This window comes from Myotis brandtii, unplaced genomic scaffold, assembly GCF_000412655.1.
Source record: "Myotis brandtii unplaced genomic scaffold, ASM41265v1 scaffold69, whole genome shotgun sequence".
Lineage (NCBI taxonomy): Eukaryota > Metazoa > Chordata > Mammalia > Chiroptera > Vespertilionidae > Myotis > Myotis brandtii.
In genome coordinates, this window is record NW_005370700.1 from 1,308,445 (window position 1) to 1,325,228 (window position 16,784).

Genomic DNA, 16,784 nt, shown 5'->3' on the forward strand with positions numbered 1-16,784 from the left:
GAATCAACAGGGCGGAGCAAACAGCTATAGTTGATCCTCAGCCCTGCCCTAAGAGATCCCGCGTCTCAGTGTCCCCGTAATCGCTGCAAGTTCCTCTGAGAGAAAGCCGCCCTCGAGTTCTGAGTTCTGCCCACTGCCAGACAGTCAGTTTCTCCCTGTATGAATCTGGGTCCCCAGAGACTCACCCAGAACTGAAGTTCAGAGCAGTCGGGAGCCTGTGACTCCCTCCCAATTGAAAAAGACAATCGTGTTGTCAGTTGCCAGCCCTTTCCACTTGTGCCTCCATACTTCTGCACTTTACTTCCGCACCTCCTCTGAGTCTCAGTGTGCTTTTCTCTTTCCTTCTAGTTGTAGAATTTCCACTCAGCCAGCCTTCCTGTGGTTCTGGATGATGTCCGTTTTGTCTTTTAGTTGTATTTTTGAAGTGGTTGTGCGAGGCAGCAATTTCAGGTGTTTACCTATGCCGTCATCTTGGTTTCGGTCAGTGTTTCTCTTTATCCTTTCCTCTCTAAAACCAATAAAAACATTCTTGGGTGAGGCTTAAAAAAATTATGCACAATGGGAATATTACTCAGATATAAAAAAGGATGACATTCTGATCCATTCTTCAACGTGGATGAATCCTGAAAACATATTTAGCGACTGGGCCAGACACAAAAGAACAATTATTACCTGATCCCACTGATAGGAGGTACCCAGACTAGGCAAGTTCATAGAGACAGAAAGCAGGATGGAGGCTGGAGGGAGGAGGGAAGTGGGGACTTAAGTGTTTAATGGGCCCAGAGTTTCTGTTGGGAAGATGAAAAAGTTCTGGAAATAGTGATGATGTTTACAACAGGATGAATGTACTTACTGCCACTGAATTGTACACTTTCATATGGTTAAAATTATTTTAAAAATGATATTGATAATGCAGGTATGATTGACAGGTCCTACTCCTTACAGGGTTCAGTCTAAAACATGACCAGTGGGGCCCTGGCCGGTTTGGCTCAGTGGATAAAGCATGGGCCTGCGGACTGAAGGGTCCCAGTTTCGATTCCGGTCAAGGGCATGTACCTTGGTTGCAGGCACATCCCCAGTGGGGGGTGTGCAGGAGGCAGCTGATCGATGTTTCTCTCCCATCGATGTTTCTGACTCTCTGTCCCTCTCCCTTCCTCTCTGTGAAAGATCAATAAAATATATTAAAAAATAAAAATAAAACATGCCCAGTGGGAAGGAGAGGGGCCCCTCTTCTATTCCTTGGTTTCCCACCAGATAAGAAGTAGTGCTTCTGCCCTCTCCCGGGGCCTCATTGCTCAGTACCCTCACTGAGGATGGAAGGAGGAGGGAAAGGACCCCGTTTTGCACCCTTCCTCCTCCCCAAACCCCCTCCTGTCCTTTCCCTTTCCCTCCCAGGCCTATCTGTCCTCCTGCGGGTCAGGTTTTGCTCTCTGCCCCTGTGGCCACCTAGTGACCTGGCCTGTCAGGGACAGCTGCTCTGTTCATTAGGACCAGAAGGTGGAGGAAGTGCCATTTCAGATTTGGGGCCCTGCTGTTCCCTCCAGTATTGCTTTGGAACAAGGCCCGAGGCCATGTTTTACCCTCCACCTGTTTCTTCACCTGCTTCTTCCCTGGACTCGGATTGTGGAGGGAAGGAGGACTGTCTACTTCATTGGTTGATGAGTCAGAACGGCTCCAACCCCACCGCCTTGCGTGGCATGCAGACTGGCCTTCTCTTTCCTACCTCACCCATCGTACCAGGAACATCCAGGTACTGTTCTAGGTGCTGCACATATGTTAATGCACTTTACTCTGAACAGCCTATGAGGCAGGTGCTTTTGCTATCACTCGAATGATACTTGAGTCACTTGCTGGAGATTCCAGGCTCTGGTCCCCACTCCTACTCACACTCCCTCACTCTGCCTCATCTAGGCCTCTGTTCTTTTGCATATGCGTGTCTTCAGTTATTGGCATGACTGTCTTTGCAGGGGAAGGGCCCCATCGTTTTCTTAGATTCCCCCAAACCTAGAATAGTGCCTTGTACTCAATACATATTTGAATGAATGCATTCGTAGTGGGATTTGTTATACTAGTGTTTTCTCTGGGAAATATGAAGGTGAAGTTGAATACCTTATTTCTAAAATCACAGTCCTAGGCCATGCGACAGTATGCTCTGAATATTACCATTTTCCCCTAAACCAGAACCCATAGGTAGTGTTTTAAATACACAAATAAATTTAAAGATGGAAAGTAGATGGGCGGAGGGATCAATCGGAGTAGGCAGAATGGACCAATGAGGCACTAAGGGACCTTTTGTGGTGATGGAAATGGCTTGATTAGCATAGTGGTTGCACAGCTATGTACATTTGTCAAAACTCATTGAACTGTACGCTTAAAATACTGCATTATATTGTTGATGAATTTTATCTCAAAGTTGACTTAAATAGAAGCAAGAGGGGAAATCTTTGGGATTTATTATTTGTTTAGAAAGACGGATTAATGACTGGTGGCATTTGATTGCAGCACTGTTCAATATTTTTGTCCTCTTTTTCTTTACCTCTTACCTTGCCTAAATGGAAAATCAACCCTCATTGAGTTACTGCAGCTGGGAGGGAGAAAAAACTAAAGTAATGAGCAGACTGACAGCTGACTCCCCACAGCGTGTAATTTCAGTACCAAATGCCTGTAGGAAATCTTTGCAACTTCAGTTGGAGGCTCAACTCCTGCGATGAATCATGGATATTGAGGGGAGGGAGGGAGATTGCAGCAATAAACACTCTGCTCAAAGAGAACGATCTTATGAATGGCTTTTGAATAGACTTATTTAAGGAAATATCTGTAAAACCTACCAGGTTTTTAATGTACCATTCTTTTCAAGTGTTTAATATAGAATGTTCTCTGGGTAATTTGAAGAAGTCGTAAGAAAAAAAATGTTCAGAGGCACTTTGAAGGGATGCTCCCTGTGTGGGGGGAATTTACCCAATGTCCCTTCTGGATAAAGGTGAGCCACCAGAAGGTGCTGGCTGCCTTGTAGAGTGGAGATTAACCTGCCAAATCTAAATTTGTTCAGCTGCTTTGTGGCCTGCCATAACTATGCACATGGACGCAGGAGTGGTATCCAAAGTTCAGAGGATCTGAAGTTCCATCCAACAGAGGGTTGCCTTTAATCTGGGGCTGTCATAATGAATTCTAGAGTCAGTGCTCATTGAAGAAATAGATCTATATTTCTTTTCCTTTATTTTCTTTTTGTTAATCCTCATTCAAAGATATTTTCCCATTGATTTTTAGAGAGAGTGGGAGGGAGAGGGAGAGACAGAGAGAGGAAAACATCAATGTGAGAACTACACATCAATTGATTGCCTCCCGCATGTGCCCCAACCACGGCCAGGGATGGAGCCTGCAACCAAGGTATGTGCCTTTAACCAGAAATGAACCTGGGACCTTCAGTCTGCAGGCCAACACTCTATCCACTGAGCCAAACCAGCTAGGGCTAGATTTGTATTTCTAAGTGTGAAGGAAAGTTTGCAACTCTGTCTATATTTCTTACTAATGGTCTTAGTACTTGCTGTTGGTGGGACCGGCAAATGATGGCGTGTTAATGTACTTCGCTCAGCTCTTTTTGCTCCAGTTATCTGGAAGTGGTCACCGGAAAAGACATTGCATCTGTAAAGCTGATATTTCCTATCGCTTCCTCTAAATAACTATGAAAATGTTTTGCATTCTGTAGCTTGACAGGAAATTCAGGTGAGATGATTCATGTTAGAGCAATACGTTAATTGGAGGATTGGTGTCTCCAGAGTAATATACTGAATTTAGGGGATTAAAGGCAGGGCTGATGAGAAATTACAGAGTTCTGGGATCAGCAAATGATGGCCTGTTGGCCAAATCCAGCTGCGGCCTGTTTTTGTAAACAGTTTAATTGGAATGTAGCCCTGCCTGATCTTTGACATGTTGCCTGTTATCTAGGACTGCTTGCACAGTTTGATGGCAAAGAGTATCTGCGAAGCCTAAGAGCCTAAAATTCTTATTGCTTGCCCCTTTACAGAAAAGTTGTGGATCCCTGACATAGGTAAAATGTAACAGGAAAACATTTAAAAGCAAATTGCCTTAAGGTTTCAGTTTGCGCTAGAATCTGTGGTGAGGACTGCACATGTGTGGTTTGTATTATGAAAATTCAATATTTACATTGGAAGCTTGGGCCTTCGGAGAGCAGGGCAGGGCCAGGGAGAATAGCAGCAGAGAGAGTCCTGCTCCCCAAGGAGCTTGCCTCCTGGGAGAGTCTCACAACTTCAGGCTCCCAAACCCTTCCAGCCAACAATGACTTCATGGACAGCCCCGAGTTGGGCTGTCTTAAGACTGCCTTGAGCTACCATCTTGAGGCTCAGGGCCCCATTGCTGCCATGGTTGGTGCCGACATAGGTCAGATGTGATGCTTAATCAAATAAAGAAAATGTGGGTGTCCTTTCTTGCTCTCCAGTGTCTCTGCAGTGGAAGTAACAATGAACTCCTTGGGTTCCAATACCCTTTCTGGCTCTAACAGGTCATGACTATGCTTTGCTTAGTGGTTCTAAGCCCTCTGCAGGGTCAATTGAAAATATTTGATCACCTGATGAAGAGTCTCCCTCAGTGCTCTGTCTGCCTTTCCTCCTTCCCGATGGTTCCCTTTGCATGATCTTCCTTCAGGTTGCACATCCAGGCTCCTTGTGGTCAGATATTTGTTTGCCATCATGTCCCTGGTGCCTTGAGCAATGCTCGGCACATGGTGGGGTCCCAGTAAATACTGGTTTTCCTCCCACATCGTATTTTGCCCTAGTAGATGCCCAACCATTGGGAAGACTTAGCATTTTTATTTGTTTTCTATTTTTTTTTTTGGCTTTACTTCTGTGCCTGACTCGTCAGTTCCTTCAGCTCTGCTCAGAAATCGAAGAGTTGGGGCAATTGATCATTTTCCCTTTGTTCTGCCTGTTGGTCTGTCTGATGGTATCTTTTATCGTCCCTTCTCTCCAGGGAGCCAGGGGATCCCCTGACAGTCTTTTATATCTCTTCCCTGCTTTCATGACTGTCCACAACTTTTTATTCGCTGTCACTGGGTGACCGGAGCAAGTGAAGGTGAAGCAGTGTGTCTGATTAATGCCCGTGTTAACCTTGGCCTCCGTAGAAGCTGGGCAGCCACACAGGCTTCTTTTCAAGGGAGAGTTGGGACCACCTTCACCTACTAGCAAGTTTAGGTAATGGACATATCTTACTTGATCTGAGAAGGTTGTTGATTAGACATAAAATAGTTATTCTTTTGATTGTTGCTACCATCAAAGTTGTGGCTGGTTTTGTTAGGGTGTTAGTGCTAATTAGACTCATTCATTAAACCAAAAGCATAAGGAAGAAGCTTCTAGTGTAAGTTGCCTCCCATTTATTTAGATGCTCAATAGCTCATGTCAATATGCATTTTGAGATCATTAACAGAGATTACTTATAAATTATCTGTCAGGTATAATTAGTATAGAACAATCAGCCTGACAGCTCTTGTCTTGCTGTCAGAAACCCAGGAGTGTGTTTAGCAGTTACTTAGGTCATAGATTATTTTTACTAGATGATACTCTAGGGATCACCTAGTTCAGTGCCCTCACAGATAAGGACACAGTGGTGCACAGAGAGTTGATTTGTTTAAGGTAACCTATACACCTAAAGGTGGAAATAGAGCTAAAATCCTCACCTCCTGTTCTCAAGGTAACCTATACACCTAGGTGGAAATAGAGCTAAAATCCTCACCTCCTGTTCTCTAATAGTAATAATTACCTGATAGATATTAAAACAAACAAACCAACAAAAAAAACAGTGGTTATCTTCACTCATAACAATACTGAAATTTATCTTTAATTCCTTAAAATGTCTTCATTCCAATATTCTTTGATTTTTAAATACACATCACTATACTGTGGATGACTCATTCATTCATCCTTTTTCCTGACTCGACTCAATGAAATACTCCTGAGTAAATACATTTCTGGAGACTGTGGTTTTGTTTAAGCTGCCTGGTTAGCTGTATTTTTGCAGCAGCAGAATCAGCACATGCAGATAGGCAGGTATGGCACCTACGTTGTGGTCAGGCCTGTCAGGCCAGTGGATGTCCCACTTGGCCAATCCTTTAGTAGCAAGTCCCCTTGACTTTGGCATTCTGACCCATCTGCTGCTCTCTGTCTGTTTCACCATTGATCTCTGTCCCACTTGGGCCAGTCTGCCTCCAGCACTGTCACCATCCCCTGCCCCATCCCCCATGGTCATTCAAGACTTTTAGGACAATTTTCACTTTCTGGATTCTTTGCACCATCAAATACAGCCAGCCAGGATGCTCATAGGAGAAAACAGTGCAAATATTAGAGACTGGCCAATGGAATTCTCATTTGAGATGTGTCAGAATTTGCTGCCTTCCCCATTAACACAAAGACAGTAGTTACACCAATTGTGCTCTAAATGGATTAGGCAGTTGTGCCCTGAACGGATCGCTCTGTGCTACCAGAGGACCAAAAGTCAGTGACATCTATCCTACCAAGCCATTCCCTTTCTTGCCACTAACCCAAGTGTTTACTAATGTCTAATATAACTAAGTGGTCTCGCCAGCTGAAATACCAAGTTAAATGGAATTGTAATTATTTTGTCTGATCCCATTTCAAATATTTACATTTTCTCGAAGAATGAAGGAAATGGCCTGCATCAGAAAGACATGCTGTTTCAACAGTATAAGAAAAATAGTAGAGTGTCTAGTTTCATATCTGACTGAGATTTTTCTCACCACAACCATTGAATTTTAAGGTCCTCATTTAGATCATCAAATGGAAAAATTCAAGGTCAGACAGGTGTAATCAATATCAGTTCTTGCAACAGTTCTGAGGCTCCATAATTAATGCTATGTTGCAAACCTAAATCAGGATGTATGAAGAGTCTTTGAAAGAGTATAATAGTGAAAGATTATAAGAGTAGAACGCTCTGGATTATTTATTTCATTGGCTTTTTTTCCTCCCCCTCATGCCTGGACTTCTAAAAGCAATAGAGTTTATAAAAATTCAGTGTTGGAGACCTTTGTGATTTTACCAGTCACTAAAGTCATATTCACACCTTTTATAAAGATGCTTAAAATAACAGAGTTTGTTGTTGTTGTTTTTTAAAGAAGAAATTTTAGCCCTGGCTGGTGTGGCTCAGTTGGTTGGGTGTCATCCTGTGCACCAAAAGGTTGCTGGCTTATTCCTGGTCAGGGCACATACCCAGGTTATGGACTCAGTTCCTGGTAGGGGGCATCCAGGAGGCAGCTGATCTGTGTTTTATTCTCACATTGATGTTTCTATCTAAAAATCAATTTAAAGTATTTAAAAGAATTTTTATTTTGTGGAAATATGTAATGTTATAAAGTGCCAGATATCTATTGCCCCAAACAGTAGCAGCAATACAGACCCCTTTGGGTTTTGACAGTTTCCCCCCCAAATCACTCCTCCCCCATGTAAATACATCTCCATTCGTTTTTAAAAGTATTTTAAAACCAAGGCATGTATTAATATTGAGTTCAATGATTAGTCAAAGCCTGTTATCTGCATATGGTACAATTGATATTATATATGAAACTAAGTACCGTTTTATGAAGCTATAAGTTCTATCCTGTAAGCCATAATTATTTTGAGAATGCCCTCCCTTTTGGTGGTCTGTTTTTCTCTTTGCTCTTTACTTTAGGATCTTTCAAAATAAATTGTGGTGACATTTAAATATTGTTCCAGTATATTTCAGTGTATACTTGTTCTTATACATTCCAGCAAAGTATTCTTTCCTTTTAAATTTAATGAGTATTTAGGCATCCCATCTTGCCAAACACAGGCTTCTAAAGCAGTCACTGGTGTGTGCTTGTGTCTTTGACTATGAACTTGGAGTTTTCTTTTCTAGCTAATGTGGCCCTTGTTTCCATTCTCTTTCTTCTATATTGACTCACATCTTTTGAGTTTATGATGAAAGGGAGGACGAATGATTCATCATTAGCTTCGGTCCATAGTCTCATAAATGTTCTTCTCTTAACCTAACGAATCATCATCATTACTGGTTATGCTCCAGAAAGCAAACTGGAATGCAGTACCAACTGGCTTAGTAGAGATCAAATCGGTGAATAATCAGAGAGGCTGCTGTCAAAGTGGCTTGAGTGGTTGAGCACGGAGCTGTGTCACCGTTCTGCTTTTGTGTTCAGCCTGTATGGTAAGGGTTAGAGCTTACTTGGATGGAGTTGGAAATTTGAGTAGTATAATCTAATTTGAAGAAAGCTTAACAGCAATTAAGTGAACATTACTCGGAACATAAATTCATGAGTAAAATTGCATGTTGGTTTTGTTGGGGGGGCGGGGGGGAAGGTGTGGCAGGTCTTGGGGCAGGGCCAAGGGGAACGCTCATTCCTCCCAATCTGTTTGAAAGGGCAGTTCTTTGAGAGCCCGAAGTGCCTCTGGGCAGGTCACACACAGCGTAGCAGGGACAGTCAGTCGGGACTGGCACTGAGTCCTTCACTGCCTGGCAGTATGTGGATTCTGAACTCACTTGACCTTCAGCCACAACTCCATCCTCCCTGCTTGGCCAGTGAGGAAGTGGCCCCATCAAAGTACATGCCCTTGACATAGGCCTGGCTATGCTCATCTCTTCTCTCCCTGTAGGACCTGCTGTCCCTGCCTGCGCCTGTGGGAGGGTGCTTGCAGGTTTTGTGAGAACTTTGTTTCTTTAACAGGTATCTGTATCAAAAACCTCAAAGTAAGAGCTAAAACTAGAAAACTCTTAGAGATGGGATCTTTCAGTTACTCTTGTTAGAAAAAAAATCCCCTAGTCAGTGCCACACCTGCTATATAGAAATAATCCTGTGGTTGCTCACCTCCTTTCCTTTGCTCGGGCTGATTCTGACCTGAAAAGGACCTGTCCTCTGATTTTACATGTCTAAATCCTCTCCATAATCCAGACTAGTCCCTGATTCCTCCAGTTCCTGTATGTCACACAGCACTTTGTGTTTATAACTGCTGAGTCCTTTCAGGCTGGGAGCTTCTTATGGGCAGTGACAAGGTCTTAGCTACAAGGAACAAAAACAAATACCATCATGCTTGAACCATGGTAGATATTCAATGAAAATTTAATGAATAAATGAAAGGAAGAGAAAAATATATAGTCATTCTTACCTAACTTTAAATTGCTTAAGTGTTGGATTTGGGGCTGATTCTTTTTTTTTTTTTTTAAATATTTTTTATTGATTTTTTTACAGAGAGGAAGAGAGAGGGATAGAGAGTTAGAAACATCGGATGAGAGAGAAACATCAATCAGCTGCCTCCTGCACACCCCCTACTGGAGATGTGCCAGCAACTAAGGTACACGCCCTTGACTGGAATTGAACCTGGGACCCTTCAGTCCGCAGGCCGACGCTCTGTCCACTGAGCCAAACCGGTTAGGGTGTGATTCTTCTTCATATCCTACAGTAGCTGGATTTGTGCATGATAGATACTCTTTTTTATTTTTTTCAGCTTTATTGTGGCAAATTGAATGACAAATACAACTATAAGATATTTAAAGTGTACAGTGTGGTGATTTGGTAAATGTATACATTGTGAAAGGATTCCCCCCATCTAGCTGATTAACATATATGTCACCTGACATGTTTATATTCTTTGTTTTTCCTTTTGGTGAGAACATTAAAGTTCTACTCTTAGTGAATTTTAATTATTCAATAAACATTTCTTGAATCAGTGGATGAATAAATAGTTTATTATGATATGAACTTTCTGAATGCTATATTGCTATATTTTACTTTTAATAATGTAATGTAGGGGCTCTTACTACAGCTAAAATATTTTTAAAATATGTTGCTCTCTTGATTGTCACTGGTAATTTTTTTTTTAATCCTCACCTGAGGAAACATTTCTACTGATTTTGAGAGAGAGAGAGAGGAGAGAGAGAGAGAGAGAGAGAGAGAGAAAGAGAGAGAGAGACACGTTGCCTTCCATACATGCCTTGACCAGGGGGGATCGAACCCACATTTTGGTGTACAGGATGATGCTCCAACCAACTGAGCCACCCAGCCAGGGCATCACTGTTAATTTTTATCAGTGATTTTTTTTTTTACTTTAAACTTCTTCTTAATTTTGACTTTAACACGTGGCATCTTGTGCATTCTTAACTTCACAGAGGAAGTTAGAAAAAAAAGGTTCGCCTTAGCTCGTTTGGCTCAGTGGATAGAGCATTGGCCTGGGGACTGAAGGGTCCCAGGTTTGATTCCGGTCAAGGACACATGCCTGGGTTGCAGGCTTGATCCCCAGTAGGGGATGTGCAGGAGGCAGCTGATCAATGATTCTCTTTCATCATTGATATTTCTATCTCTCTCTCCCTCTCCCTTCTTCTCTAAAATCAATAAAAATATATTTTAAAAAAAGAAAAGAAAAAGAAGGTTCGCTTTTTAAGAAAAACATGAAAGAGCTTTTCTATGTCATTAGCTCCTGCCTCTGTGTGTGGGTGGGCTTCCAGGACTAGCAATTATTTCTACAATAGTGGTTGAGTAGTTCGTTTCAGAATGATGGCTCCATCCAGAGACACATTTGAATGCTTTCAATAGGAAATGGAGTTGGGCAGTCTTTATTGCCACCGCTGGAGCACTAAGGGGTTCCTCCAGCCCCAGTTAAGTGATACCCAGTTACTCTGCTTCTGGTGCACACCAGGAGGCTAACACTGTGCTCCTGTTTTTATGGCGAAGGCTGCCTGCCAGTCTTCTGACAACCTTTCACTATATGATATTTGATTAGGATCAGTTCATTAATAGTCTTTGCTTGTGGTCATCTTACTTGGTACAAGCCTACGTAGGAGCGAAATGAATAGAACTGCCTGAAAAATATTCATGGTCCTGTGTGCCTTTGTGACCCCGGCTGCCTGAAGGTTCATTGCTGCTGGTGGTTTTGGTTGTGATGTCTTGTACTTTGTGTCTTGTTTTGTTTTTGTCTCTTTTGGAACCAATTGACAAGAATTACCTTGGTTCAAAGGACTTGGTGGAAAAGATAACAGATGCCTGTGTGTGTGTTCTTGGCATCATTCCAGTGACCTATGAGAGAGGAACAGGCCTAACCCATATAAAGGGGCAAGTTAGTTACACAAAGTACTTGGGTTGTAAGTTGGCTGCATTTGGCAATGAGTACCTACAAGAGGAGGAGAGTCAGCGAAAGAAGGTCAGAAGATTGAAGGAAAGAAATTTACTTTCAGAAAATTCTGCAAACTTATTGGAAGCAAGAGAGTTTCTCTGATGTATTAGAAGAATAATCCAGGTCCACTGAAATATACAAAACAAACAGTCGCCCCCTTTTATGAAATATGGGGGCACTGTGTACCCATCTACCCCAGAGGCATCTGTGCCTTTAGAAATGAGCAAAGTATGTGCCATGACAAGCCGCCTGTGATAAGCCATTCACCGGCCACTGGACATTACAGGAATCCTACGGTCTCACAGGTGGGGCAGTTTTAAGCGTTTGACCTAGTGTCAAGACTTTTGAGCAGTGGTGTAAATCCGTCAGATATGCTGCCGTCTCAGCTTGTTTGAAGTAACTAACTTGTCTGCATTTTTTTGTCTCCTTCAGAAATGAACACACCTGAGCATGCTCGATGCCTGTGAGCTCCCCCATCACCTCACGACGTTGGGAAGCCTCAGAGAAGGCAGGTGCTGGAGCAGCGGCCTCTGAGGGCAAGCTTCTTCCCTGTGGCCTTGACCTTCCTGTTCCCAGTGCACGATGGAGACGCTCTCCCAAGATTCCTTGCTGGAATGTCAGATCTGTTTCAATTATTACAGTCCCCGGCGAAGGCCCAAGTTGCTGGATTGCAAACACACCTGCTGCTCGGTGTGCCTCCAGCAGATGAGGACGAGCCAGAAGGACGTGAGGTGCCCGTGGTGCCGAGGCATCACCAAGCTGCCTCCGGGCTTCTCCGTGTCACAGCTCCCCGATGACCCCGAGGTCCTCAGCGTTATCGCCATCCCGCACGCCTCCGAGCACACCCCGGTCTTCATCAAACTTCCCAGCAACGGGTGCTACATGCTGCCCCTTCCCATCTCCAAGGAGCGCGCGCTGCTGCCCGGAAACATGGGCTGCCGCCTGCTGCCCGGGAGCCAGCAGAAGCCAGTCACTGTGGTGACCATCCCTGCGGAGCAGCAGCCTCTGCAAGGCGGGGCTCCCCCGGAGGCAGCGGAGGAGGAGCCAGACCGGCGGGGCGTGGTGAAAAGCTCCACTTGGTCGGGGGTGTGCACTGTGATCTTGGTGGCCTGCGTCCTGGTCTTCCTGCTGGGCATCGTGCTCCACAACATGTCTTGCATTTCCAAGCGCTTCACTGTGATATCCTGTGGCTGAAGCGGGCTGCGGGGGTGTGACTGGTGGGTGCCAACTCGGGGTGGAGCAGGCGTTGATGATGGAACTCGGGTGAGAAGATGGGGGCGACGCTGATCATTTGGTGCCGAGCGCTGGCCTCCGGGCTGCCAGTTAATTAACCCAAGACAGACACGGAGGGGCAGAATGTGAGGTCTCAACAAAGATGCCAGACGGGAAGCTCTGAGCATTGATGGCGCAGCTTCGAAGGCGATTGCATGCATCCTCGTAGTCATTTATAAAATGGACTGTAACTTATGATTTTTCAAAGTCACGTGATGAGATAGACATATTCTACTTAGATGTTGACCTGTGCAAGTGCATACGATGTGATCTTCTCTACATGTGGTAGATTAAAACCAAGATGCTATGTGTACAAGTAGAATCCAACCTGAGAATGAATCCATGACCAATTCAGTGACGACACGCAGTGCTGTTTTCTTTCCTTTTACAAACGAAACCCAGTCTTCACTTAGTTGCTAAGGCTTTTTATACTTTCTGAATGGCGCCCGAATTAAACTAAGTTAAGCGGATCGTCGTTTTTTGAAGAAACTATTTGAACAAGTGTTTCCGATGTATTGTGTTTTGTTTGTCGTGTTCCTTCATTTTTCATCCCTTGTAATTAGAGCTTGATATGTGTTTATTAAATGGAAAGCTCAACAGGGGAGCAATAAACTGAGTAATGATGAGAAATGCCTAATCCCACAGGAAAACTATATGCCAATTTTTCTCAAGCCATCTCACAAAATAAGAATTTTAAATGTAGATATTGTGTATTTATATGTGTGTGTAATTCGGTTTACCTCGGGTTTTGAATCTTTACAGAAGAATCTTGGTGGTAAGACTCAGTAGGCATGAATGAGTGCAGGGTCTGAAACGGTGCCACCTACCTCCTGGGCACTGGGACCCACTCAGTGAGGAGTCACACACTCGTCACTTCCAACACCTGCTCCTCTTTTGTGCAGTCGAGTTGTGAGTCACAAATGGAGAGTAACAGAACCTTCTGTCTTTTCTCCCAGTTTGGGAATATTGTAATAGTCACGAGTGTTGTTAACCGATGATAAACCTGGACTGGCATTTTAATAGACAGTCCACAGTTATTTTTTGAAAGAGATTATTGTTCCATGAGAGTTGAACCATTCTGAATTCCAGTTTCCTTTTGTTGTATAAGTAAGAATATCTCTTCTATCTGGAAATGTGTTTTTATTGAGAAAAGTGGTGAGGTAAACCTAGAACTCACATTCTCAATTTAAATGGACCAGTTCATCCTAAATTCTTAAGTGGGTAATGGTCTGTAGATGCTCACAAAGAAAGATTTGCTAGATGAAATGACGAATTCCTATGCTGGGTGTGTGTGTGTGTGTGTGTGTGTGTAAATAGCTGTGAGCTTTACAGTCCTCTTCTAATTTCCTTTATGACATTCCTGAAGCAAGTGGTATGTGACAAGGACTCCTCTCATAAATATCTGTTTATGTTCCATTGAATCCATGAAAATAGGGGAGAGGAAGATAAGCAGTGACTGGCTCCAAAAAGCAAAGCTGGAAATAACCCTCTAAGATGGAGACAATTTAATTTACTTATATGCTAGCTATGACCTTCAAGCAGCACAAAATATGCACATTAAAGTGATGGAAATTAGGAGAGATAAAATGACAATATAATGACTAGAATCCAGAGCCAACACTGTTCATTGGTGTGAGGATTCAATAAAAAAAAATATGAACTCGGGCTTTTCAAATCTTTCAAATTTTTCATAAGACCTTTAGGAAATGTATTTGAAAGCTCAAACTAGATATTAGGTTAAAATGCCATTTTATTGTGTAAGCTATTGGGCATTATACAAAAATCTAGGATTTATTTGGTATTAATAATTTAGGTATCATATTAGCTGAATGCTATCCTCTATTATGTAACATAATATACTGTTGGGTTAGTGTCAATTTCTCCAACTGAACCAGGCTGCTGTAATGCACATCTGACCCAATTTCTATTCCTTTTGGGGGAAAAAAATAACACCAAAAACACAGAAATGTTGCATTAAGAACACTATATTTCAAATGGACTTTACCCTTGCAATTTTAAGCCATGCCATATTCCAATTAATTTTGTAAATGATATCTACATATGTTTATGTACAGTACGAAATGACCGGCCGTGTAGTGTAGTATTTGATAGACTTCTATGTGTTAAGTAGGTTATATACAGACACTAAAGTATGTGACAGTACAGCGCCCTGTGTTTCTTAGTGTAAAAATATTGAGTCAAGTTACCATTCACGTAACTTTTACTTAAAAACAATCCGATGCTAGAGCTGCAATTAAGCAGTGCAAAGTTTATCAGCTCCGTGATAGAACCTTGACTTTACAACCTAGGATAACAATAACAACCAAAAGCAGAATTTTCTATGTGAGTCTTACTGACATAAAAAACACTGTTTGAATGAATTCTGCCTACAGTTACTTGTGCACCTGTTTGTTAGGGTGTACGTGTGTGTGTGTGTGTGTGTGTGTGTGATGTCTTAGCCTGCCAGATAGAACTTTTATGGACTTGATGTTTTAATGGTATTTGGCATCCCATTACTCTGGCCTCTTCTGGCATTGACCCATAACACTAACAACTCATCGACCCCATGTGACCAAAGTCCAGTGGCACAATCGGCCAGCATTGACAGTTGCATATCAATAAAAAAGTCACAGCTGAAAGCACAGAAAGTTAGAGTTGAAAGCAACCTCCAGTGGCTTCATTTGTAGGTGAGTCCATTGAGGCCCACAGACTGATAGAGCTGCTTGAAATTCTGCAGCAAAAGGGAGACAAGAACTTTGTACTTCTTCCTAGGCCTGTCATGGGCTCTGCATGATCTTCAGGGTGGATGAATACCCTTTACTAACTCAACTTTTGCTTTAAAGTGTGTGTGTGTGTGTGTGTGTGTGTGTGTGTGTGTAGCTTTCTATACTGGTATTCATTTTAGTTAGCATCTACCTCTCTAGGAAATGAAAGAAAGGTTGATTTAGGGGATGAGTTACAGAAGTTTAAAAGAAACCATGTCATTTGAATTTTTAAAATTGCAAGCCATTGGTTTCCCTCCATCCTTCCCTTCTGTGTAAAGGACGAGTGTTGTGTAAATAGTAAACTATAAGAAGCATGAATTTTCACCTTTATTAATGATCTTGACCTAAGCAAGAGAATGCTTAATATGTTAAGTAGAGCCAAGTAGGCTATCAAAAAGCATTGTCTTTGGAACATTTTTTTGTACAATAACCTGGGGCATAAGTTGTGATGAAAAGGCAAATCATTTCTTAGTTCTAGTCATACTTTATGATCAGAAAGCTTTAAGGTATTTTCTTTAAATATATAATTAAGTTTAATCTTGCTCACGACCGAATAGTGGATCCCTTGAAGGTTAAACCAATGAGGATGCAGCCCTTGGGATCTTCTAGGTTGGCACTGCTCAGTGGAACTTTCTGTGATGATGGAAATATTATGTAGCCTATGCAGTCCAATACAGTAGCCGCTAGCCACATTGGCTATAGGCAGTTGAAATGGGGTTAGTTTCCTGAGTTACTGGATTTTGTGTTTTAGTATTTAATTTTAAGTTATTTAAATTTAGGAGCTCATGTGGTTAGTGGCTAACACATTGGATAGCACAATTCTGGATGGTTGTACAATGATATCTAGCATCAGAGTGTTAGGAGTAACAGAGTAAGGCTAAGACAGTTTGTGGTTTAGTAGTAACATGCAGTTGACTAAAAACAAACCTTTCTGGATTTAAAAAGTATATGATCTCAAGTATGATAGTAAAAATTCATTGATTGCCCTTGGGGTTATTACTTAGATACTTTGGGTCAAAGCACAATCAGTGAAGCTTAGAGTGCTTTATGAAGCCCCTTTTCTGGGATCATTTGCTGCATGTGAATTTATTGTCCAAAAATAGTAGTTGCACAGTAGCTGTAAAACATTCGACTTGCAAGTTATGCATGACCTGTAACTGTGAAAATGTGTTTAGGGTCTTATGGCCAAAAAGTAAATGTTACTGTGGGGGGAAAAAAAAAAGCCTAATGAAATCTCTCTTCACTTCCAGCATCTTACACAGACTTCACTGCTACATTAGTAAGGTGTGAGGTGTAAGAGCAAGCATGTTTCACAGTGTTCATAAAGAGTGTTTTTGTTTGCCCTTGAAGTCTTCCAGTTTGTTATTGTATGTGGTGTGGGCATATGTGGGCATCATTTTTCATTTGCCAGACTAAAACATAGGTACTATTTTTAGAGTCAGATTTGACATTGTTTTAGTCTTGCATTTTATTTTCATTATCATGGAAAGAATAGAAGATTTGCAGCCTGGCACAAAGACACTTTTTTTTTTTAAACATTAAAAACATTACCTATGGAAGTTACTAAAATTGCTTTTTAAGTGAG

At 42.2% G+C, this 16,784-nt stretch overlaps 1 protein-coding gene across 4 annotated transcripts in view; it reads left to right on the top strand.

Moving 5' to 3' along the window:
* The window catches only part of RNF152 (ring finger protein 152), a 70,647-nt gene extending 54,237 nt beyond the window's left edge, over positions 1-16,410 (top strand). For 3 of the 4 annotated variants that reach the window (XM_005881797.2, XM_005881795.2, XM_005881794.2), the window contains one exon: positions 11,595-16,410. In XM_005881797.2, the coding sequence (XP_005881859.1) occupies positions 11,745-12,356 (612 nt within the window). In that variant the 5' untranslated portion in view covers positions 11,595-11,744 and the 3' untranslated portion in view covers positions 12,357-16,410. Of the gene's footprint in view, positions 1-11,445; positions 11,468-11,594 lie in introns of those variants that run through there. The other variant, XM_014529647.1, reaches the window with a different exon arrangement.
* Positions 16,411-16,784: the final 374 nt, after the last annotated feature.